This window comes from Oryctolagus cuniculus, chromosome 6 (assembly GCF_964237555.1).
Source record: "Oryctolagus cuniculus chromosome 6, mOryCun1.1, whole genome shotgun sequence".
Taxonomy (NCBI): Eukaryota; Metazoa; Chordata; class Mammalia; order Lagomorpha; family Leporidae; genus Oryctolagus; species Oryctolagus cuniculus.
In genome coordinates, this window is record NC_091437.1 from 84,071,471 (window position 1) to 84,097,012 (window position 25,542).

At 40.9% G+C, this 25,542-nt stretch overlaps 1 protein-coding gene across 5 annotated transcripts in view; it reads right to left on the reverse strand.

Annotated features, from left to right (window-relative positions):
• TOX (thymocyte selection associated high mobility group box) overlaps positions 1 to 25,542 on the reverse strand; it is a 334,182-nt gene that overhangs the window by 42,907 nt on the left and 265,733 nt on the right. For all 5 annotated transcript variants that reach the window (XM_002710517.5, XM_017341319.3, XM_070075064.1 and 2 more), the window contains one exon: positions 6,922 to 7,203. In XM_002710517.5, coding sequence (XP_002710563.1) covers positions 6,922 to 7,203 — 282 coding nt within the window. The remainder of the gene's footprint in view (positions 1 to 6,921; positions 7,204 to 25,542) is intronic.

Below are 25,542 nucleotides of genomic sequence, written 5' to 3' on the forward strand. Positions count from 1 at the left end.
AGTATGCATGGAAAGTAAGTCATCTAGTGACTGTGAAATCAGCATGCTGTAATATTTGTTTCATGTTACAACTGGGTTTATTATTATCATTAATAATAACAGAACATTCAGTGACTCAAAACATCAATTGTAGAAAAACGCCTATGAAATGCTTCACTTTTGAAATGACTCACCAATGTGGGGCGCTGTATCAATATCCCAGTTTGTGAAGCAAATTCATTTATAAGGATCTTTGATTCAGCCAAACACAGCTGACTATTATTTTTGGATGGGTTTAGCAAAGGCACTCAGTGGTTTTATGTGAAATAGGAAGTTTGGGCTACTGTCCAGAAAAGTCACTCTAAAGTAAGAAAAAAGGTTGGTTGTAATTATACACACCTACGAGTATGATTTATTCATTTTGTTGTAACTATGCAACTTGATCTTTGCTAAATATGCCTGTGCAGGGCAATATGTTTCCTTCTTACTTTTTTGGATTGCAGGCTTCTCCACTTTATAAAGAATGCAAGCTGTTGAGGTAGGGCCCCAGTGAATAAAATGCCAATGGCTATTTTCACTTTATTTTTAATCTATGAGTTAATCAAATATGCTCACTCATCTAGGCTATGTCTAAGAACATACACTCCCTGGAAATACTATATGCTAGCATCGCTTAATTACCTGAACATATTTTAGGAATAATTGTTTGGACTAAGGTACCAACTGGTTGTTTGACAGACTTTTAGCATTTTCCCTTGAAGTAGTTTCTTAGGCTCAGTCTTAACAAATGAGATACTTTTTAAAAATTTAAATAAAGGACCTATTTTAATTTAATTGCTAGGATCTAATCTAAGGGATTCCTTTTTTGACAGATTTATTTATTTGAAAGGTAGAGTAATACAGATAAGGGAGAGAGGGAAGGAGGGAGGAAGGGGAGAGAGATCGAGATAGAGAATGAATGAATGAATGAATGAATCAGTCTTCTCTGGTTCAGTCCCCAAATGGCAACAGAGCTGGGCCAGGCTGAAGACAGGAGCCAGGAACTCCATCTAGGTCTCCCACACGGGTGGCAAGGGCCCAAGTACTTGGAACATTTTCTCTGTCATTCCAGTGGCACTAGCAAGAATGCTAGACTTGAAGCAGAGCAGCCAGGACTTGACCCAGCTCTCTGATGGGGGAATGCTGGCACTGTAAGCAGTGACAGACCACTGCACCACAACATTGACCCCTAACAGATGCAGAAAAAGTATTATATACATTATACCCCATGAAGTGTTGAACAGCTGCATAATAAATATAGTTCACTCTGGAAAATACCTGAATTTCAAGCCCCAAGTTTAAATATTCTATCCCATTGCTAGGTAAAGTGACATGACATTTGCTTTTAACACTACTTCATTTCATTTAATATTTATGGAAAACTGTTTATCATTTTATTTTATTCCAAGATTCATCTTGCTCTTAGAAGGGCAGTAAATACAAACCATTTCCCTGAAGGCTTGTTTACTTGCTGCTCTAGTGACTCCCTCAGTCCAAGCAGGGAGTAAAATAATTTCTTTTGTAAATGCCCTGGTGTATGTGTGTATGTGTGCAGGGGGTGGATCCCTCCTGATAATTCACAGACAGAGCCAATATTTGCATCTTTGCAAGGATTTTGTAGTCTACATGGATGATCTGAAATATTTCAAGCCAAGTATGGTTCTAGACTGTGAAGGAATGAAATATCTGGCAGAATCAAATGAAAATTGCCTTTGGTAGAATCCATTTTTAGACAAGATCTAAAAGAATTCTCATAAAATTTTAATAAATATCTGCACTCCAAAAAAAGCAAAATATGATTAGCTATTAAAACCAACAGACTCAGATACCAAAGGACTTTATATAGGGGAATGGGCAAAGAGAAGCATTGAATACCTATGTTCTACATGCTTAAAGGAAGGGAAGAAATTAAGTACATGGATAAGGAGTAAGTTACTGAAAATGTCCAGATTTAAGAAAGAACTAAATATAATGAGGAACATAAAATATTTAAAATTAAAACTTCAATGGACCATTTTGAATTTCAGATTGGATATAGCTGAAAAGAGAAGTAGGAGCTGGAAAACTGAAATATATAAATGAATCAGAAACGTAATACAGAGGGGAGAAGGAAGAAGAAAATGCAAAAGACAAGCTGCAGAGGACAAAATGGGAAGGTAACACTGACCTTCTCAGAGAGAATGAATGAGAGTGGAGCAGGAATGGATCACAGGCAAGATCTGGAAAAAAGAATGTTTGAAAATCCCCAGAACTTTCGAATGAAACCCACACACATCATCATGAAGCTGCAGGAGACCAGAGGCAAGATACTCTCCTAAAACCCTTCAGAGAGCAAAGACAGATGACCTTAAAAGGAATGGCAGGGGAGCAGCAGAATTCTCAAAACCAGTACCAGCAACCAGGAATCAACTGGATAACAGCTTCAAAATGCTGACAAAGCAAAAGTGCCAATCTAGAATTCTATACCCAGCAAAAGCATTTTGTAGGGTAAGCATGTTCCCAACAAGCCCTCATGAAAGAACATCTTAAGGGCATAAAGAAAGTAAAGTGAAAAAATATATAAGTGAATAAATCTAAGAAAAACCTGCATAAAACAATAGAAATGATGTTTCATGAAGCTTATTAAAGAATCCAATCAAATAATAACTAAAATAAACAGCAGCAATAATAGTTCCTAAAATACATGGGAAGGAAAGTGTTTAGAGTTGAAGTGATCCAAGAAAGAGGGTACAGGTATTGATTAATTTCAGACTTTCATATGGTTGTTTGCCAGAGATAATTACTATAAGACAAAAAGGAGTATCAAAATGTTTTATCTTAAAATAGGAAGTAATAAAATGAGAAAAATATGAGCAGTCTTACCGAACATAAGAAAGAAAAAGAAACAGAACGTTTGTTGACAAAGAGAAGTAACATAGAGAAATAAACCCAAATAGTTCAATATTTATAGTAATGAAAATGCAGCAAATACTTTGCTTAAAAGAAAAGATCTGGGGCCAGTGTTTGACCCCCTAGCCAGCTGTGACACCACGGTAGATCCTGGACTCCAATTCTGATTCCACTTTCCATTCTAGTGTTCTACTCATGCAGATTCTTGGAGGCAGCAGTGATGGTTCAAGTAGTTGGGTCCCTAGCACTCACAACAGAGACCTGGACTGAGTTCCCAGCTCCCGGCTTTGGCCTGGCCCACCCTGGTTATTGTGGGCATTTGGGCCATGAACCAGTGAATGGAAGCTATCTGTCTCTCTAAATAAATAAATAAAAACAAATCAACAAATAATAAAATGAAAGTAAAAGATCAATTAGCTATATGCCAATTATAAGATTTTTTAAAAAAAGGGGGCTCTTTTAACAACAACAAAAAAGGCTGAAAGAAAACGGAAGGAAAAGTATATATAGTGATTTTTATCCCATTAATTCTACAAAGGGAAAGCTGTGCCAAAAATACCCTTGTTATGCTAGATACTTTAAGTGTCTTAAAGTGTCTGTTAAATTACAAGTACTGGATTACAAGCTTAAAATCATAAGCTGTCTAAGTTTATATTTCTTTGATGCTTTACTGTATGCCTTATTTATGACTTAAGGCTGTCAACACAGCTTTGGAGTAATCAAAACCATGGGTGGTGTTTATAAGGTGATAATTAATTTTACTGATGTATTTACAATATTTCTCTTTGTCAAAACAGACTTATTTCATTTAATTGTTCAACCAGATAAACTGGAAACAATATGCGATTTCTTAAATAGAGCTCAAAATGTCAAGAGAAGCTGCTGTATCTGGTGTGGAACTCAATATTCCTTTTGAGTTTGCTTGTGGAAAATGAGTTAAATGATCTTTTTGACTTCATGCTATTCCACATTTACCTGTAGCTGTTGTAGTACAACATTCCATATAAATCCTTCTCTCACATGAATGCAAAATTCCAGCATAACCCTTAACTGATGAAAAAAATACTTAAGTGTTTTCACCAGAGGATCTTCCTAGGTATTTAATACATATAACTTGAAAAAATGGGGAGGAAGATTTTGCATGGGACAGAAGGTGAAAACATTGTATAGAGTACAAATGGGAAGGTGTGTTTTCTTGAGATGGAAAATACTCTTAAAGCAAACATGAACTTGTGAATGTTTTGGTAAAAAAGCCAGGTTAACAGGTGTATATTTGAGAAATCCTTCCTACAACTTCACAAATTAATAATTCAAAAATATATCACTATAGAATATAAATTCTGCACAATCATTACTAAAGGACTATATAAATTACTTTGATGTGTGGATCTTGAACAATTGGGTAGGATACTCACTAGTAAAGTTTCACTCCACTCCTGTGTAGAAGTTTGTAATACATAAATTCATGCCACATGAAATTGATAAAAAGTGGGTCTATGGGGTTGATAGTAAAGGGTGGAAACTGTGAATGTTAACTCTGTGAACTTCAGGTTTCTACTCATAGAAGTTTAAGAGTGTGGAAAATGCTATTGTAATTAGAATAGTCTTGTATAGAATGTACTGTCAGAAGATGCTGCAATTTTGCATTTAATTTCCTGAAATGCCAACAAGGAATATCGATAAAGAATCCAGATGTATCAAATGATCTTTTCTATGAGCAGAACATTATTTTTTCCTCCTTAGAATACAGTACAGAGCATCTCTGTTTAGGAAATTGATTTGAATTATCCATGTAGAATCAAACATCTAGATCACTGGCCACAGATGAATTCTTGGTGTTCATATTTAGGTCCAGCTAACTCATTGGTTGTAAGATGCCATTAGAATAATCCATATTTTCTGCAGAAAATTATTTTGCCTCTCTAAATGGTCAGCTAAAGGCCAGGCTTTCACTCACCTAATAAATTATTTATCTAATTTCAATTAGTCTCCTGTCTTCTCCCATACTCACAATAGGGAGAACTGGTGAGGGTGGAGGGAGATTGGCATGGGTCATTGTGTTTGTGCACCTGTTTTGGGATTTGTACCTGGGTTGTCTTCATCAGGCATGGTGACAAAGCAGACTCAGAAATGATGGTCAAGAAAGGAGATGCTTAGATTCACAGACCCCTAGGATGAGAAGTGTCTCAAAGGGCCACAGTGGGAGACAGCCAGGGTGATCAGGAGACAGAAAGAAGGAAAGGTGGAGCATGACCCAGCACCATTGTTGGTGGCATGGCAGCCACACTGCGGCAGTTTAGGATTGGACAGTTTGAACAGCTGCAGAAGGGGGCCACTCTCTCCTTGTTCAATATCTGGCCCCGACATGATGTAGGACAGAGGATATTGGTTTGGTACATGAGAACTTCATAAAGGAATGGCTGGGAGTGTGGGCTCTGGACTGGGTGGTCTATATTTCAGGGAGGGACAGTTGGGAGGAGTCATTGTTGTATGTAGGAATTAGGTAGCCCCTGGGTAGGGATGGAGCAAGTCTCCTGGATCAAGGTTCCAAATACCAGAGCATCAAGCATTCATAGAATGAGCAAAGAACGTCAAAACAACTGTCCAGTCATTGTCACCAGGCTAAATAAACCTAGGTATCACACTATTTTTCTGGTTCCTTAAAAAGTATTGCAGCTATTGCAAAGCTAAGAATAGGTAGATGCTACCTTTGGTAGCGTGTTGACAGTTTAACTCTCCTAAAACAAATTTCTCAAAAAGCTGAAAAGAAAACAAAGTGGATGACACAGGTGAGTTCTTATTAGTGAGACTTTTTTAAAGGAAGGGAAAAAAAAAAAACAGGAGAAATATATAGCATGCGTTTAGTATCAAGTGTCTTCTAAGTACATTGACACAAGAGTACTCACTGGGACAGGTTTGGAAGATGCCTGGCAGATGTCAAGGCAATAAGTTATTTTGGTGTTCTCAGGGGAGAGAGTATATTTGGTTTTGCTGCAATCACTTTAAAGAGCTGTCTCTACTACTTTAAGGAACTACTACTATGTTCTGTGGCTAATTTTCCCATTAAGGACATTTAAGACCCATCCTCCCAGCTAGATAACTTAAAAGATGGGCTCTGCTGGTGATAGGCAGAGACAACTATATTGCATGGGACTAACACAAGGTATGCAGCAACACAGGCCACTGGTTCTGGGTATCATCTCACATCTCTGACCCTTGTTTTCCTTATCCTCAGTACTAAATGGTTGAATCAGATGATCTCAAGATTTCATCTCATCCCAACCTCTCTCAGCCTCTCTCTCTCTCTCTCTCTCTCTCTCACACACACACACACACACATACACACACACACACAAGGGGGTGGGGTGCTTCATTATGCAAAGCTAGTGCCTACTTAAGATCAAAGCAAGAACAGGTATTTGGCCTAGAAGTTGGGATGCCTGTGTACCTGTATCAGCATACCAAGGTTTGATACCTGGCTCTACTCCTGATTCCAGCTTCCTACTAATACAGACATTGAGAAGCAGTGGTGATGGCTCAAGTAATTGAATTCCTGCCATCCACATGGGAGACCTGGATTGAGTTCTTGGTTCTTGGCTTCAGCCTTGGCACGGCCCTGGCATTGCATGCATTTGTGGAGTAAACATGTGGATGTGGACTCTCTGTTTGTCTCCAACATATAATAAAATGGTTACCTTAAAACAGAGAATTTTGAAGGGGTGGTAAATGAGACCTGATTCTGAACGTGGAGACCTACAAGATTATTTTTTCTTACTCCCAACACAGATCTCACATCTTATGAGTAGAAACAGTTTTATGCTTCATACATCTGTATTGAAAGGAGGAGGGACTTAAAAATGCTGCTGGACAAGCAGATGGTTCCACCCATTCCGTCTGTAACCTCATGCTTCACTAATAAAGTTTTCATCCTCATCAATGTTTCTCCAAAGTTGTGCCCACCACAGGTGGTGGAAGGTGCCGAGGGACACTTTCCCATTGGTCCCAAGATCCTACCTTAGAGCCGTCTTCGCCTTCATCTTCATGCACTGAGCTGGATGGTGAGGGAGTTGCAGACTTGCTTCCGGGCGGTGAGGGTGAGTTGTGAGGAACACTGCTTCCTGCCATGTTCAGACCGAGTTGAGCACTTAGCTGCGACTGGTTGATGGTGGTCAACTGTCCGGGCGGCATCATTCCAGGCTGCTGCCTGATGTCTGTGGGCTGGCCCCGGGGACGCATGGCTGCCATCTGCGGGTGGGAGCTGTACTGACTTCCTTCTGGGTTCCGTATATCTTGCATCTATAGTAAAAAATATGAAAGCATTTTTCAGAAATATTCTTCTGGCCAATTGAAAAAAAAAACAACAAAACTCTATAAACTGCAGCATGTCCTATGGACTACACACATATATTTTTTCTCTGGGGTAAAATAATGCTAACAATATATATCACCCTAAATGATACCAAAATAATACCAAAGAACAGAATTTGAGAATTCAGTCACCGTCACCGTCACACTTCATCATTAAGAACTGTGTTAATTATAGTTATGGTTTTTCTGTATTAGAGACATGTAGACATATATCCTGAATACACATTTACATATTATATCAGAATTAGAATAGGTATATGAAGATACTTTATTAATTTCACAGAAGAATGGAATTAAGTTAATCTGGGGGCAAAAAAAAAATGGAATTGCAGTCATACAAGAGCTCCTCAAAAGGTTCATGGAGGGACAGACATGGTGGAACTGCAGTAAGTCCCTGCGTGGGACACTGGCTTCCCAAATCAGAGTGCCTGCTTTTGAGTCACTGCTACTCTGCTTCTGATCCAGCTTCCTGCTAACATGCACTCTGGGAGGTAGCAGATGAAAGCTCAAGTCCGTGGGTCTCTGCCACCCATGTGGGAAGCTTGGATTGAGTTCCAGCCTCCCAGCTTCAGCCTGGTGCAGTCCTGGCTGTTGTGTGTATCTGGGGAATGAATCAGTGGATGGAATATTTCTCAATACGTCGGTTCCTTTCTCTCTGTGGTCCTCTGCCTTCCAAAGAAAATGAAAATCAATAACAAAACAATTTTTAAATGACAGTAATAGAATTTTAAAAGCCATGTTCATGGAAAATGTACATTATGAAAAAACTATGCATGCATGAATTTCAAAAATTTTTGCACCAAAATCAAACTTTCTTTACCTTAAAGTTTCCATGAGCTTTCTGAAGTTCCTTTGTATCTAACATAAGTTCAAAATATTAATGTCTGTTAATATTCCATATTTATAGGTCAGACATGTACAGAAATTCATTAAATGCTAATTATTTTATTTTGATAATTTAAGAAAGGATTTGTAGTTAACAAGTGTACTGGTGTTCTTCAGTTAATTTTTTATAGAGTAGTACTGGCCAAAATGATCTCTTGACTCTCAGATTCAGGACATTTACACACTGGTATTAACCAATTGATTAATTGACTATTGAAATGACTTGACTGCACAGTCAGATTCGAAAGTAAAGCTCTAAAATTGCAAGGTCACCATATTAATCCATTATGCTATCTGGGTCACTGCTTTTTAGCTTTAATGAGACTCACTCTTGTAATTCAAGCAATGAATTTTGTCTCAGCAAGGATTAGAATTAAAAGCATTGGAGGATGAAGCTCTTAACGTATCTAGAGGTCAAATGTGTTGTATAAGAGGAGTCTGGTGGATTTCACTTAACATTTCTCTAGCATTTTCAAACTTAAAATAATGGGGACCATTTTGTGGTGCTAATAGAAGCTTGTTTGTTCACTCTGAGGGGACCTGGGGAAATTCATGCAAAGAGATGGTGTATGTGTGTGTGAGAGGGGGGGGGGAGAGGGAGAGGGAGAGAGAGGAGTACGGAAAAAGAGAAGGGTAGGAAAGGGATATATGGTTATAGCTGAATATTAAAACTTTAAAAAAATCAAATTAATAACATTATCTTATGCTGTTTCATAAAAATTTCCACTGCAATGCTGCCTGCAAATGTTATTGTGATTTGGAAATACGAAGGGACTTTAAAAACTTTGTGGAAAATGGAATTTAAAAATAAGTTTATTTTGGGCAAAACAGCTGAAGCCAATGCATGATATTTTTCATAATGCATTTTCTTGGACTTTATTTATTTATTTTTTGACAGGCAGAGTGGACAGTGAGAGAGAGAGACAGAGAGAAAGGTCTTCCTTTTCCATTGGTTCACCCCTCAATGGCCACTGCGGCTGGCGCGCTGCCGGCGCACCACACTGATCCGAAGCCAGGAGCCAGGTGCTTCTCCTGGTCTCCCATGTGGGTGCAGGGCCCATGCACTTGGGCCATCCTCCACTGCCCTCCCGGGCCATAGCAGAGAGCTGGCCTGGAAGAGGAGCAACCAGGACAGAATCCAGCACCCCGACCAGGACTAGAACCCGGTGTGCCAGTGCTGGAGGCAGAGGATTAGCCTATTGAGCCACGGTGCCGGCCATTTCTTGGACTTTTAAAGATCTCTCATATACATGGCTTTCAAACAATAGGCTAATCCTCCGCCTCCAGCACTGGCACACCGGGTTCTAGTCCCGGTCGGGGCGCCGGATTCTGTCCTGGTTGCCCCTCTTTCAGGTCAGCTCTCTGCTGTGGCCAGGGAGTGCAGTGGAGGATGGCCCAAGTGCTTGGGCCCTGCACCCCATGGAGACCAGGATAAGTACCTGGCTCCTGCCTTCAGATCAGCGTGGTGCGCCGGCCGCAGTGCGCTGGCCGGCGGCCATTGGAGGGTGAACCAACGGCAAAGGAAGACCTTTCTCTCTGTCTCTCTCTCTCTCACTGTCCACTCTGCCTGTTAAAAAAAAATAAAAATAAAAAAAATTAACTTATCTGAGGGCTGTGGATACACAGACACACACACATACACACATACACACACATACAACCACACATAGACCAGGCAGAAGCTAGGAGCCTGGACCTCCATCCTGGTCTCCTACATGGGTGGCTCTCTTATTAGTCAATTTCATCCTATTAGACCTTTCCCAACTCTTGTTTCTGATCTATCTTCAAGCTCAGTTCCAGGTATCCCAGACTTCTGGCTTTTTCTGGGGAAGCTTAGTCTTACCCCATGACTTTGTCTCTGCTAATTCCCTACTCAACTTATTGTTTTTCTACAATCCAAACTGTATTTAATCCTTCAACAGTAGCTCATAATTCTCCTTATCTTGAAGTCTCTCATTAAGCCATTACTACTATGCAACAATTCACAGTACAGCTGCAAGGGTCCTTAGTGACTCTCTCAGTCTGGGAAGGAGGAAAGTGGGAGAGGGGGCACAGTACAGGCTTGTTGAGTAGTTATATAAATAAATATAAATGAATGAGTGAAGTCCACGGAGCTTAAATGCCTTGCTCAGTGTGGGAGCTAAAATCTGTATCTCCCAATTCCAGTCATTGATATGTCACTCTGTATTCAGCAGCTGATTCAACATTTTACATACCCTGTAGACAGTGTTCTGGTTAATGATTAAAAGTACCTTTCCAAATATTGTCTACGCAAACCAATGTTTGTTTTTATCTAGTTCAGGCCAATAGGCCTCCACTCATACTTCCTAAAAAGAACTCATTTCTTCATAGATGGTCATGTAACCTTACAATTAGTCCTCCTTATGAAATAATCTAGTTTTCACTGATATCCTTCATGTTGTACCATTGACAGAAGGCATCATAAAAATCAGGGCTGACTTTTGAAAACCCAAAGATGCAGTTTAGTCTCAGTCTCTATCGTTTTAAGGATTTATTTATTTATTTATTTGAAAGACAGAGTGACAGAGAGAGAGGGAGAGACAGAAAGAGATCTTCCACCTGCTGGTTCATTCCCCCAAGTGTCTGCAATAGCCAGGGCTGGCAGTAGACCTGAAAAGAAACTTAGAGGAGTATACATTGTGCCACAGCAGGTTAAACCACTGCTTAGGGTGCTCACATCCTATATCAGAGTGCCAGTTTACATCCCAGCTATTGCAGTTCTAATACAGCTTTCTGCTAATGCCCCTAAGAAGGCAGTGAATTATGACTCAAGTGCTTGAGTGCCACTCATGTGGGAGACCTAGTTAGAGTTCTTGGCTCCTAGCTCCTGATTCCAGCTTCCTGGGAGACAATGGTGAGGGCTCAAGTAATTGGATCCCTATCACCCATGTGGGAGACCTGGGTTGAGTTCCTGGCTCCCAGCTTTAGCCTCGCCCAGCCCCGCCATTGCAGGCATTTTAGAAGTTGAACCAGCAAATGTTAGCTCTCTCTGTCTGTCCCTATCTTTCTCACATAATTAAAAAAAATTAAACATTTTTACTAGCAAAATCACATTTCAAATTTATCTTTCCAAAAGTACTTAATTGGTATCTTAATTTCCGATTCACGTTAAGTCCCAAGTCACAAGCATCCATTGTTTGTAACACAGTCATTTTGAGTCTACTTCATCTCATTCTATCAAAAACCTCATGGCTTCAGCATACAACAAGGAATGATTCTTAAGTTGATTTTCATATACAGTTTCCAGATTTATGACTACAACTAAGAAAGTTCCAAAGGCTAAGAGCAATCTCACTTTATAACACCTATAGAATGCTCCCACCATTTTGCTTTCTCATGTTAATTTGTGATGTTGGGTAGACCTCAGCACCCTAAAATCTATATTCCCACCCTGGCCCTAGAAGTAGAAGGAGGTGTGGGCACAGAAGAAACAACTTGGGGAAGGATGGTGAAGTACTCAGGAGGGCACCCTTTTTCCAGAGACTCATCATTAGTTCAAAATATTGAGTCACCCATGCCTTTAGGTCCAGCAGGCAGCAGCCTACTGAATGAAGAACAGCCCTCCTGTGTGGAAGGTGATAAGCACCAACGTGAGAGCTCAGCCAGCTCTTCAGCCATGGATGTAGTTACCAACCGTCGGACCTCAGCATCATGGTGATATCTCTGAATGAGGAGGAATGTTTTCATTTCCTCATGCTTTCATAGGAAGCAGTTCAGTATTAATCACTGCCTAATAGGTAATATGGGGACAATTAAACTGGATTGAGTCTGATTACTGAAAATAAGAATAATTAGTTAGCTCATGCAGGTAAGCAAATGTTTTGATTGCTAATTTTCTTCTGGAAACATATTGATTGACAACAGCTCCTTAATATCAAACATAAATCCTGAACTAGCATAATACTATTTTCTGTTAACGCCCATTTTTTTTTTTTTTTGACAGGCAGAGTGGACAGTGTGAGAGAGAGACAGAGAGAAAGGTCTTCCTTTTGCCGTTGGTTCACCCTCCAATGGCCGCCATGGCCGGTGCGCTGAGGCCGGTGCGCTGAGGCCGGCGCAGCGCGCTGATCCGATGGCAGGAGCCAGGTACTTATCCTGGTCTCCCATGCAGGTGCAGGGCCCAAGCACTTGGGCCATCCTCCACTGCCCTCCCTGGCCACAGCAGAGAGCTGGCCTGGAAGAGGGGCAACCGGGATAGAATCCGGCGCCCCGACCGGGACTAGAACCCGGTGTGCTGGCGCTGCAAGGTGGAGGATAAGCCTATTGAGCCACGGCGCCGGCCACGCCCAATGTTTTTAATTTATTGTGAATAATTCACATAAGTCATGCTTAATATCAATGGTTGTTCTCTCTGATTCTTCACTGATTGCTTTTCTTGCTACAACTTTCCTCCACTAAATGATTCTCTGGCAGCTCTGATCTGAATCAGCTTTCTTGCACCCAGGTGAGATTCAGCATGGCTTCACCCACCAGGGATGTTATAAATGAGGATGAAGGGAGCTGGCGCTCTGGCGTAGCGGGTAAAGCTGCCTCCTGCAGTTCCAGCATCCCATAAGGACACCAGTTCGAGTCCTGGCTCCTCCGTTCTGATCCAGCTCTCTGCTATGGCCTGGAAAATCAGTAGGGTGATGGCCCAAGTCCTTGGGCCTCTGCACCTGCGTGGGAGACCTGGAAGAAGCTCCTGGTTCCTGGCTTCAGATCAGCACAGCTCTGGCCATTGCAGCCAGTTGGGAAGTGAACCAGCGGATGGGAGACCTCTCTCTCTCTGCCTCTCTGCCTCTCCTTTTCTCTCTGTGTAACTCTTAAATAAATAATCCATCTTAAAAAAATAAATGAGGATGAAGGCCTATTTCTGCAACTTCTTGCTAGACTTCACTATTGGGTCATGACTCCTGGTATAAAAGTGAACAAAAGTTTTCCTTCTCAAACCTGTGTTTTTCCCATGTGACCAATTTCTGTTGATGGTATTTTCATCTCTTGTTGCCTGTACTCAAAATGATTGTTACTCTTGTCTCTCATTTTCTACCAGATGCTTTGGAGTTATGGGTCTTTTCTAAAATAGCGCTTCTTTCTTCCATTTTCATGCAATTCACCGATTTCAGGTCTTCATTTGCTCACCTAAAGACAATCTCTTCCCAGAATTCATCTTCATGTGCTATGGGCTCAAAACCTTTCCAATAGCTGCCTACTTGGAAAAATCCAAACTCCTCAGCATGGCATGAAAAGTTCTAGATCAACCTTAGTGCCTACAATTGCCCTCATATATTCTATTGCTCAGCCAAATTCATTGCTATGCTTTTCCAACATCTCTTCCCTGGATCATGCATCTTTGCCTATGGTCCTCTTTCATTATTCAATAGCCATTTTATGAACATTTGCTCTCTGGAAACTTTTACAAAGAGGAAAAAAACACCACTTTTTGTTGTAGATTACCCAGTACTTTAAATGCTGAGCCTTCTAACTCCAGCTGAGCAAGCTATGCAGGGATGACTGTTTTGGACAGGCCTGCAGAAGAGCGGAAAGGTTAAATGATCTCAAATCTCTCTATAAGTAAATATTGTTGCGGAAATGAAATATACTTATTTTACATACATGTGCTCCCCCCACCAATTCCATGATGCCATTGCCATTTTCACACATCAAACCTTGTGAAGTCTAATTCAACAATCAGCTTATCACGAAGCTCCAGAGCTTTCTTCTTCTGACCTGTCAATGCATTTGTGTTTGTCCTTTCTTTATGGGACACCACTTGTAATTTCTTAGTCTCTTGTGCATGTACCCTCTACCCAGTAATCCTTGATTAGTCCATGACTAATGCATTTGTCAATCCCTCATGAGATCTCTTCTAGTTAATTGGTATTCCAAGCATTCAAAGAATATTTTCTGTGTCAGTACCTAACTGGAGGAATGAATACTACTGACACATAGTGACTTTAATGACTTTCATGATTTTTTTTTTCTTTCCTGTAAAGTTCATCTAGCATTAGACACAGTATGAAAAAATGTGATTCATCTGCTTCCCTGTATGGCAGAAAATTTTCATCTTGAGAGACAAGCTTTCAGAAGTAGGCTGTCTGGCCCATCTTCTGGCTAATGGAGGGCATTTGTAGCTTCCCTTGCAGCTGTACATGGCCATGACGCCAGGAGGGGTGTGAAACCACTGTGTGGTACTTCCAAGGAGTCCCTTTCAGGGGAGGAGCTCAGCTTCCTTTGTTCTTTTCTCATCCCTGAGGGCAAAAATGTAAGGGTGCTTATTTGAGTTTGGCAAAATGTTTTGGACCATGAGGTAGCACCCTAAGGATGCTGGCGACACAAGAAAGAAGCAGCTCAAGGGTCTGAAGATCCAGGAGCTTGGACAGCCTACTGTGTAGCCTAATACTACACAGGAGTCATGTGAAAGGGAAGGAAACATCCACCTTTGCAGACTCACTGTAACTTTGGGTTTTCTGTATATGCAGCTAGCATAACCTTAACTCATACACCTTAACAGTTACAAGCTCAAAGTGCAGAAACAGGAGTGCCTGTTGTGGTGCAGTAGGTTGGAATGCCACCTGGGACACCAGCATCCCATATATAATTGGTTTGAGTCCTGGCTACTCTGCTCGCTGATATTGCACCTGGCAAGCAACAGATGATGGCCCATGTTCTTGAGTTCCTGCCCCCTCACCATGGGAAACCCAGGTGGAGTTTCAGGTTCCTGGCTTGGGTCTGGCCCAGCCCTGGCTCTTGCAGGCAACTGAGGAATAAACCAGCAGATGGGAAGACTTCTCTTTTCTCTTCCTCTCTCTCTGTCACTCTTCTTTCAAATAAATAAAAAAGTGTTAAAAAATAATTACGGGGGCTAAGAAAGTCAATTAAATGAATGGAGGATTATGTTGGGGAAGAAGAGATTTCATTCACATCTTTTTTCTCAATTAACAAAAAGCAATAAAAGTACCAATAAAATCAATTTAGAAACCAAAGAAGACAGCATATATGCCCCCCCCTCCATGCCCTGCCTTGGGAACCCCAGCCTGACACAGAGGCTGCCTTCCTGCCTTCCCTGCCTACTGACCTGCAGCTGGAGTGTCGGGCTGAAGTTGGTGCCCAAGTGGGGAACTGCATGTGCAATATTTGATACTTATACCACCATGTGTTTTCACTCCATTTGCTGTGGGATGGAAAAAAAACCCACTCCTGTTGCTCATCTCAGATGATCATTCTCAAAAATGAGTATTAATTTAGTGTAACTACAATGCAAAAAAACCAATTCTTGGAATAATAACATTAGTTGTATTACTCACTAAATGGTGTTAAAATTCAACACTTGAATGCCAGCAGACCCAAAGGCCTGCCTTTAGGTGCTTAAAAACCATGTGTGTTTCACAATCCTTCTGTAGTCTTGTTATGCCTTCAGATATCAGCATCCTCGCTGATCCAACACACCAGCCTTGAAAGCTATCATTATCTCTGCCTCTAGCAGACAATCTATATCAAAACAGTTGTACACATAAAACTCTAACGACGCCTTGGCTCTCTCTGCTCTGATCCAGCTGTTTGAGTGAAGAGCAGTTGGTGAACAGAGCGCTGGAACACGGCTAGCCCCAAGGCCTTATTTGCTAATGTGGCTCACCAGCTGCTGCTTTCTCTGGTCTACGCAGGCAAGGCCTGGAAGTCTGCCAGTTGCAGCAGGAGCAAGAGAACGTGAGGAATCTCTGAAGTCCTTCCATCTCCCCCTGTCTGTCAGCATCTGACACCCTCTGCTGTGGAACTTTCCCCAGGGCAATGAGGAGACCCTGCTGACTTCCACTGTGACAAGTGCTTACTCTCCATCCCTTTCATATATGCTGTCGAACACATACTATGCCTAGCATCTACAGAAACACCTCGGAGCCTTGCTGTTGGTCGTCCATACAGCCTTGCATGATTAATCAGGGCAGGAAGGCAAAGCAGTTCCAATTTTCTTAGGAAGAATGCACCCCAAGAGTCTATGAGAAGAATGTAAATGTTGCTATTATTTAAGTCCTCAATTTGATTACATATTTTTTCCAGTGATTCAATTAATATGTAAATGTATATGCCAGAACAAATGTGCAAGTAAATTCAATAATCAAATTTTATTTATTATTTTCCTAAATGCATTTCCAAGAGAGAGCTTAATTATTTGTTGTCTAAACAAATTAAAAGAGTCATTTCTTTGTGATCTTCTTGTGTGATCTGTTTATTATTTGGAAACGTGCACCCTAAATTAGCTTTAATATTTTTCTTATTAGACTTTGACACTGAACACTGATAATTAATGTTAAAAGTGGGAAAATATGGAAAAAACATATGCATAGCACATGCTATATTTTTAAAGATTAAGGAAAGTGAGATTCAAAAGAAAGGCTGGATATTTTCATGAAAATGAATTTCTTTCTTTCTTTTTTTTTTTTACAGGCAGAGGGGACAGTGAGAGAGAGAGACAGAGAGAAAGGTCTTCCTTTTCCGTTGGTTCACCCCTCAATGGCTGCTGCGGCCAGCGCGGCGCACCGCACCGATTGGAAGCCAGGAGCCAGGTGCTTCTCCTGGTCTCCCATGGGGTGCAGGGCCCAAGCACTTGGGCCATCCTCCACTGCCCTCCCAGGCCACAGCAGAGAGCTGGACTGGAAGAGGAGCAACCGGGACAGAATCTGGCGCCCCAACTGGGGTGCCGGCGCTGCAGGCGAAGGATTAGCCAAGTGAGCCACGGCGCCAGCCAAAATGTATTTCTATCCTGAGTATTTTATGTCAGAACAGCTTCATTTCAAGTCTAAATTTCTAAAATCAAAATTGTTTTTGAATTTCATGATTAGAAGTTCTACTTTTCTTCCACAAGGCAATAGGAACAAGCAAAGTTCAGTTTTCTTTACAGTAAGCTCAAATGGGATAGCTGTAGCTTAGTAACAGTAAAGAATCATGCTTAAACTAATCACAAGAACACAAGCTTCCTGGAGCACAACTGGTGAGACGTTTCCAGCCAGCCAGACAGCAATCCCTGGAGCTATCACCTTAGTGAAGACAACAACCGCCTGGAAAAAAACAGCGCTCCTGCCCACACAAACTTCTGGAATGCCTGACCTTCGTCATCATTCAAACCACAACCATTTCTCTATGGAAGTCTCTTTCATGAATGGGACCTTGATTCCTCAAGGGATTTGGTGTGTTGGAGGAAAAGATCACAGAAGAGTTTTAAAAGTGAGGCTAAAACAAAAAAATGAAAAATGATGGCTAAAAATAATCACACACTGGCTAAATACATTATTATTTTTGGTAATGTTCTCCCAGGGAAAAACCAAAGTCCAAATGTGGAAGAGCAGGAAGCAGCAGAGGGAGGCAGGGCCTCAATCCCTCAACATCCCAGTGTCTGCACCTGGCCCAAGCCCTCTTCCCTACTTCTAATTCAGCCACACCCAGCAGATTCACATAGCACACCAGTTGCCTTCAGTGTATGCGTCTGCATTCATTTTCATAAACTACAGGAAAAACCACTGGACTCCATTTTATATGATTTCTATTTTTCTTTTCCTTTCCATAGATGGGAGATGGTGTGACAGTCGAGGGAACCCTGCTCACAACATCAGCCTGCCTGTTTGTAATGAGTTCTTTTAGTTTTCATTCATCTGACCTTCACTTTCCACCTTGTGAAACAGAGACACTCTTTCAACAAGTATTTAGTGAATGCCTGCTATATACCAGGTACTGTTGCAGATACCAAGTAAACAATGGTGACCCACAAACCAAAATCCCTGCCCTTATGCAGCTCACTTTGTCATGGAGGAGACAGCGCAATAAGTGCTATGTCGTTTATTTGATAGTGATCAGTTTGAGGAGACAAACAGGAGAGAAGTATGCTGACTTTCAAAGCTTGCCTTGCAGTATATTGTGAGAATTAACTAAGATAAGGGCTGTGAGAGTGTTTTGTCAAAAACAAACTTGTGTTGGTGGCATTAGTTCATGCTGATGCTTATTTATTTATTTATTTATGTTTGCCAACATCCTTGGGTTCCTGTCCCTGGCTAGTTCTGGTTCACAGTGAGCCACTGACATAATTGTGACCAAATATTCTGGTAGCTCAAAGCTTGCAGCTATGGGATCTTGCTTGGGCTAAGTGGGGCTGCTGGCAGTCCACGAGCCTTAGGGTTTCACTGCGAGAAAGCAAACAGCCTTGATAAAGGTTGAACTTCTAACCTATATTTTAATAGCTCCATGATCAAGGTTAATAGGCTAACTGGTAGATATACGGTTCAGAAATTTTTTACTGTATAAAAAGGGATTGCAGCCATAGTTCAGCATTCTCTTCCATAAACTCTGTATATCTAATCTCTCCTTTGGATCACCATGAGGGCCAGGAGGTTATGGGGTACAGTGATGCCTTTTAACCGCACAGTTGGAAAGATGTTGTGACTCAGATTGAGCTGCCCCCTTTCTGATTGCTTCATGCCAATGCTATTTGTCTCCTGCTGTGATTTTTAAACTATCAACGTCAATATTACCAAGCTCAACACTGTGCTTCAGCGAGCCCTGGAAAGGGCTCCCCTGCCCAGCACAAATAAAAGAAAAATGCAAATGGGAACGGGGCAAATTTTAATTTTGAAAGGCAAGGAGCATCTCTCATAACTCCAATGGATGGCAGGACATGAGGGACTTACGCACTAAAAGCTAGGGCTTGTCCAAAAGGATTTTGGGGATCATATGGTTCTCTGGTTCCCCAAATATCTGAATTAGCAGTTCCTACAAAAATATCTGACACCTTTGGGAAGAAGAGTCTATGAATCTGCTTCAGGTCTACCCATGATCAGAGTCAGTAAAGCCCTTTGTGTGTATAGATCATGCCTTTTCTATCTGCGCTACAAAGGGTAGGCAGTCAGTGTTGTGTTCACAAGGGGTTATAATTTGATATTAACAGTGTATTCAAACATGCTAATGTCTCTTTTCACTTTGACATGCCCGGAGAAGTGATTGAGTAATGTGCCTTATTTTCAAAGGATTGTGTGCACTGAAACACAAAGAATGGATTGGAAGGGCAGTTGATAAGAACATTGGGAAGTGCTGGGGGATGTGCCTTTTGTGGATCGTGGCTTGCCTCTAGAACTAGCTCTGGGTGTTTATAGCAGCATGAGTCAGCCAAAATGCGTCTTTTATACTATATTTAAACCTGAGGATTCAACTTGCCTTCTCATACTTTCCACTGGAATGTTAATGGGATGCTAGCAAAAATGGAGATGTCAAGTGGAATACTGACTTCTTAGCATCAGTTCAGAACACTGATATTGAGTTCATTTGGAGGCTCTTAAATCAGTAGACATACGTGACATTCAGCATCAAAATACATCTCAAGAAGGAAAATTAAAACCTTAGATTCTGCTGGAAACAGCCTCCCTACACAGAATATTTGTATGCTCTCAATTTACTGAGGACTTGAGAAAAGAACAATCTTAAATTAATATTTTATTATGGAAATCATACAATAATCCTTTTACTAATATATTACAAAACATTAGAATAGCATGAAGCCAAGATAGGAAAAGGCTAGAAATTCTGTCCTACCGAGCATGGCATTAATGATGCGGGAAAAATCAGTGTAAGAACATTACCATGTCTCTCAGTTCCTTCAAAGTGTCTGACTCTGTAAGTGACCTTAAGCTCCTTTAAAACAATTAAAAGATTCAAATATTTGTCGGCAAAAATTTTATAACATGTTAGATAATGGGATGAATGGAGTTATATACAGTCTCTATATTTCTGGGTATACCTAATTTAGTTAATATTAACATTACTCACTCATTTGTGCCTTTATATACTTTCAGTCATAGAAGGTCAAGGTCTCAAAACTAATCATAAAAACTACTGACTGCTATTCATGCTAATATAATAACCCTTTCTTTAAAACAACTGCCAATAAATTTCATTATAAAAAGTTATTAAAAGGGTTAAAAACCTATTAAATGTCAAAGAATTTGCCTGACTCAAACTTGTAATAAAGAAAGAGAATAGGCTTTCTTTCTGAATTATTTAAATCTTTACTGACTGTGCATTGAACCATGAAATTAGAAAAGTGTTATTAGAAGTGTTCTCTGGTTTTTATAAAAGTTGGAGCTCAGAATATATCAAGCCATAGTCTTTAACTAGACTAGTGAAAGCTGGAGGTTTTTAATCCCAAATATATGGCTTCTACTGATATAAAGGTCATAATTAAAACTCTATCCTGTAACTTTGTGATAATAAAATTATTATTGCAGAAGCACACAGACTCATTTAGAATATATGAGCTACATGTTCTAGTTTTAATTTGGACAAATTTCTTCAATTTTTTTTTGATCTTTCCATGTCCACTAGCATAGACCCTCTCAACCAATAATTAGATTTAATAGTAACTAATTTTAAAGCACTAACGTTAATAATTTGAATTATCTATCATTTACAGGTTTAACACCTACCAAATAGACACTGAAATTAGATAATTACAGGGTGAGGTGTTACAAAGAAAAGACCATAATCCTGCATGATGATAACCCTGTGTTGTAGATAGTATAAAATAAATTTGGGTATCAAGGATTCAACAACAGTAAATATTTGACATATTAAATCTCTTCCTCCAGTATACCACACTTAGCTATATTGACATAAAGCGACATCAGGGCAAGGGGTTGGCAGTTAAGATTCCACTTGGGATGCCCATCCCATTTCAGATTGTCTGGGTTCAAGTCCTGGGTCCAACTCCAATTCCAGGTTCTTTCTAACGTGCGTTCTGGGGGGCAACACATGATGGCTCGAGAACCTGGATCCTTGCCACCCATGTGGGAGACTTGGATGAGTTACTGGCTCTCAGCTTCCATGTGGCTCAACCTGAGGCATCTGGGGGAAGAACCAGTGGGTGGAAGATCTCTCTCTGTTTCTCTCTCTCCTCTCTGTCTTTCAAATAAAATGAAAACGAGTAAACAATTTTTCTTTCTTTTGTTTCTTTTTTCCTTTTTTTTTTTAACAGTCTGTACCTGACAAGTAGCTCATGGACTAGTTTCCTCAATTGCTCAGTCCTAGCCTTCAGCCACCATGGTTTGAAGCTCTATTATTAATAATATGTATTACTTATTGAACCCATCTTATATAACCAGTACCATGCCAAGAAGTTTTAATGCATTGAAAAACCATTATAGTCATCACTGCCATTGTACTCAATGGGGACCAAAGGCTCACAGAGAGGAGTGTTAGTTATTCAATTAGTGAATCAACTAGAAATTGTCATAGGCTGCCTGATCTCAAAGGGTAACAACAACCATGACACTTACACTAATAGCCCAGTGTATGCTCTCACGTTACTAGATGTGCTTTTAACAAAACAGAGTTGGAAGGCTTGCTAGGGAAGGTTCAGGTAGAACCTAGAATGAGAGGGTATAATGCACTGATTCCTCGGGTAGGAAATTCAATTCAAAATTTTTTACTGAACACTATGAGAGACCCTGGCAAGTTTGTTCCCATGCTCAAGGATCTTCCTGGCAAGAAGACAGACCATAACACAAATCAGAGGGGATTAATGGCGATAATCCAAAACACACTGCTGTAAGCTGCAGAGGACAATGGTGCAACCCGGAGTATGTGTGCATCACACTTCTCTGCAGTGAGCAACACTCGGGATTCAGAATGCTTTTTACATAGACAGGCACACAAGGAATGAAAAATGGATCAGGCTTAACTCTGGAGGGAATATAGTTGACACTAGACACACCATTTGCTGCACAGTCAGTATATCTGCTATGTTTTTAAACAAGTAATGAATCGCCTAAGATAATGTGAAATAAAATGGAACAAAAATAGGGCAAACACGCAGCTTTTCATCTAAAGGATAACTTTAAACCTTAGAAATGAAAATATAAACAAATCATGGTTTTCAAAAATTCAATAAAGAGCAATCTCACAGTTTGAGTTTTGTATGAGAATTATAAATTTGATCATAAAGAATTTCATCATTGAAGTCTTAGGAAGGCTAGAAACTTAGTCTGTTGCTTCAAGATGATACGCTGAAGAAAAAGGCCATTCTAACTGAAAGAAGACAAAAACTAAAAATTCACTAACATCTGCTGCTACATCAGTTGCGAAATCACTGCACCAGTCCTCAAATATGGATCTGATGGTTCAGAAATAACTTGGGTTTTCCAGTGGGTCCTAAAAATACATTTATGGACACAGCAAGAGTATTCATTTTTATCTGGCTTTTTACCACATCCATTTCTTTTTCCCTTTTTTGCTTGTTTGTTTTTAAAGATTTATTTTATTTATTTAAAAGGCACAGTGACAGAGAAAGAGAGAGAGAGAGACACAGAGAGAGATTGAGTGATCTTCCACTCACTGGTTCACTCCCCAAATGGCTGCAGCGGCTGGGCCTGGCTGAACCAGACACAGGTCAGGTTTGGGTCCCCAGCATGCATGGCAGGGGCCCAAGTACTGAGCCATCTTCTGCTATCTTCCCAGGCTCATCAGCAGGGAGCTGGATAAGAAGTGGAGCAGCCAGGACTTGGAACCCATGCTCATATGGGATGTTGGCATTTCTGGCAGCAGCTTAACTGTCATGCCACAACACTGGCCTCCACCATTCATCTCAGTGGGTGAAAATGTTGCCATGTACATGTTGTTCAGAGAATGTCTGGCTCAACCACTTTGATCAAAAATTTTCCTTATATTGCCCCCCTTGACAATCTGCACCATTCAGTTGTTGGTGAAGTGTGTTACAGGGGGGTGGGGGTAGGAGAAGAAGCAAACCAAGACAGCAGGAGAAAGTGGAAGGTGCACAGGTCTCAGCATGGGCCTAGATTGGGCTCATGGATCAATTATGTGGAAGCTCAGTATCTCTCTGAGACAATAGGCAAAAGCAAAAGGAGTTTGAAACACATTACTTGTAAGGAATGGAAACCGGGTAGGCAGTTTGCTTGCAAAACATTTTTTTAGATAGTAATGCACTGTATATTCATATATAGTGTGTATATATATATATATATATATACATATATATATATGAGTGTGTGTGTGTGTATCTAAGAAGATGGAAGAAATCATTTTGAACATCACCATTCAAATGGTAAATGTTTAAGGAAACAGATATGTTTACCCTGATTTAAACATTATACAATGTATACAAGTATGAAACATCATATGGTGCCCCACCAATATGTACAGTTTTTATATATCAGTTAAAAAAAATCAGCCAAAAAAAAGTTTCCTTTCCCTTCAGTAGTAAAAGACTAAATGGATGCTTGATGGGCTTTGAAGGTTGGTATCAGTAACTTCCAACACAAAGAAGGCCCTTCTCTCTGCATTGCATTCCACCTTAGTTAAAGACAATTTTTCCTGCTTCATCATGAAGTGGCATCTTTCTATGTAATCTTCCTGAGGAAGATGGTGGAGGGGATTCACTGGGGAGCTGTGGACCTCAAAGACAGAGCAAAATCTACAGGAACGGTTTCTTCCTTTAATTTATCCTTTTTATTAATTATTTAAAAAAATTTTTTTTGACTGGCAGAGTTAGACAGTGAGAGAGAGAGGGACAGAGAGAAGGTCTTCCTTTGTCCGTTGGTTCAGCCCCTCAAGTGGCTGCTACGGCTTGCGCTGTGCTGATCCGAAGCCAGGAGCCAGGTGCTTCTCCTGGTCTCCCATGGGGTGCAGGGCCCAAGCACTTGGGCCATCCTCCACTGCCTTCCCAGGCCACAGCAGAGAGCTGGCCTGGAAGAGGAGCAACCGGGACAGAACCAGAACCCCAACCGGGACTAGAACCCGGGGTGCCGGTGCTGCAGGCAGGAGGATTAGCCCAGGAAGCTGTGGCGCCAGCCTAATTATTTTTAAATTTGAGAGAGAGCGGAGAGAGAGAGAGAGAGAGGGAGAGACAGAGGAAGAGAGAGCATCTTGTCCACCGGTTCACTTCCCAAATGCCTAGGAGCCGGGAAATCAATCCAGGTTTCCCATGTAGCCATCATTGCTGCCTCCCAAGCTCTGCATTAACAGGATGCTGGAGTCAGGACTTGAATCCACATACTGCATATGAAATGTGGACATTCCAAACTACATGGCCCTGGAGGAACCTTTTCCAGGCCACTGTAAGCTTTCGAAATTGTCTATGAGGAGTTCAACCCAACAACGGGGGTGGGGGTGGGGGACACATGTGCTGACTGCAATGGCTCTGACCCGGCCCTGCCATGGCAAGCACACATTTCAGAGCAAGAGCCAACCAGCTGCTTGTTGAGGCTGAGTTTTCCTGTCAATGATCTGGATAAAATATTTTCAGCAAGATGTCCAAGTATCCCCAGGAAGGAGGGTGTCTTTTATAACTTAGTTGGCTATTTTAGTAACTCTTCTGATTCTTGTTGAAAACTGCTCTAGAATGCTACCATCCACTTTTCTGCCCCAGTTAAACACCTGCTTCTAAATGAAATGGATTGCACAACTATATGTTTCATGAATCTCAAGGAAATTCAAGAGCATAGAAGCATAGATTCTCCTTTTACTGATATCCTTGTAGTTTTGTGCCTGTGGAATGGATTACACTGGACTTCGTGTATGCTCATCTGTGGTCACACCCATCTTATATTTTCTTTTCAGACTGTTTATTTTTATTTACTTGAAATACAGGGGCAGGGAGATCTCATTCACTAGTTTACTCCCCAGATGCTCACTACAGCAAGGGTTGGGGTCAGGAACCTATTTAGGTCTCCCAGGAGGGTGGCAGTGACCCAAGTACTTGAGACACTATCTGCTGCTTTCCAGGGTGTGCATTAGCAGGAAGCTGGATCTGAAGTGGATGTGGGACTTGATCCTGGGCACTCTAATATGCAATGCACACCTCCTGTGACAAAAAACCTGTCCCACACCCTTCTTAATAAATATATTTCTGATCTTAACAGTACTATATGAGAAGAGAACAGAACACAAGACAAGAAAGGATAAGAGAAATACTAAAGAAGCCAGATAATTGAGAATTTTATTTGATTGCACCTTGTTAAAGGTATTTTAATCTGTCTGGGCTTTTTAAGATTAGAAATCATAATTTATTATTTTGTTAACTTTTGTTATAGTAACAGCACTGACTTTTTTTTTTTTTTTAATTTGAGAAACAGAGAGAGAGAGAGAGCAAGATACAGACACAGACACACAAACACACAGATAGGCAGAAAAAAATCTTTCATTTGCTTCTTTACTCCCCAGATGCTCACAACGTCTAGGGTAGGAACAGGCAGAAGCCAGGAGCCAGGAACTCAATCTGCTGTTCCAAGTGGGTGGCAGGGGCTCAACTGCTTGACCCATCATTTCTGCCTTCTAGGCCGTGCATTAGCAGGAATCTGGAATTCGGAGCCAGAACCAAGACTCCAACCCAGGTGC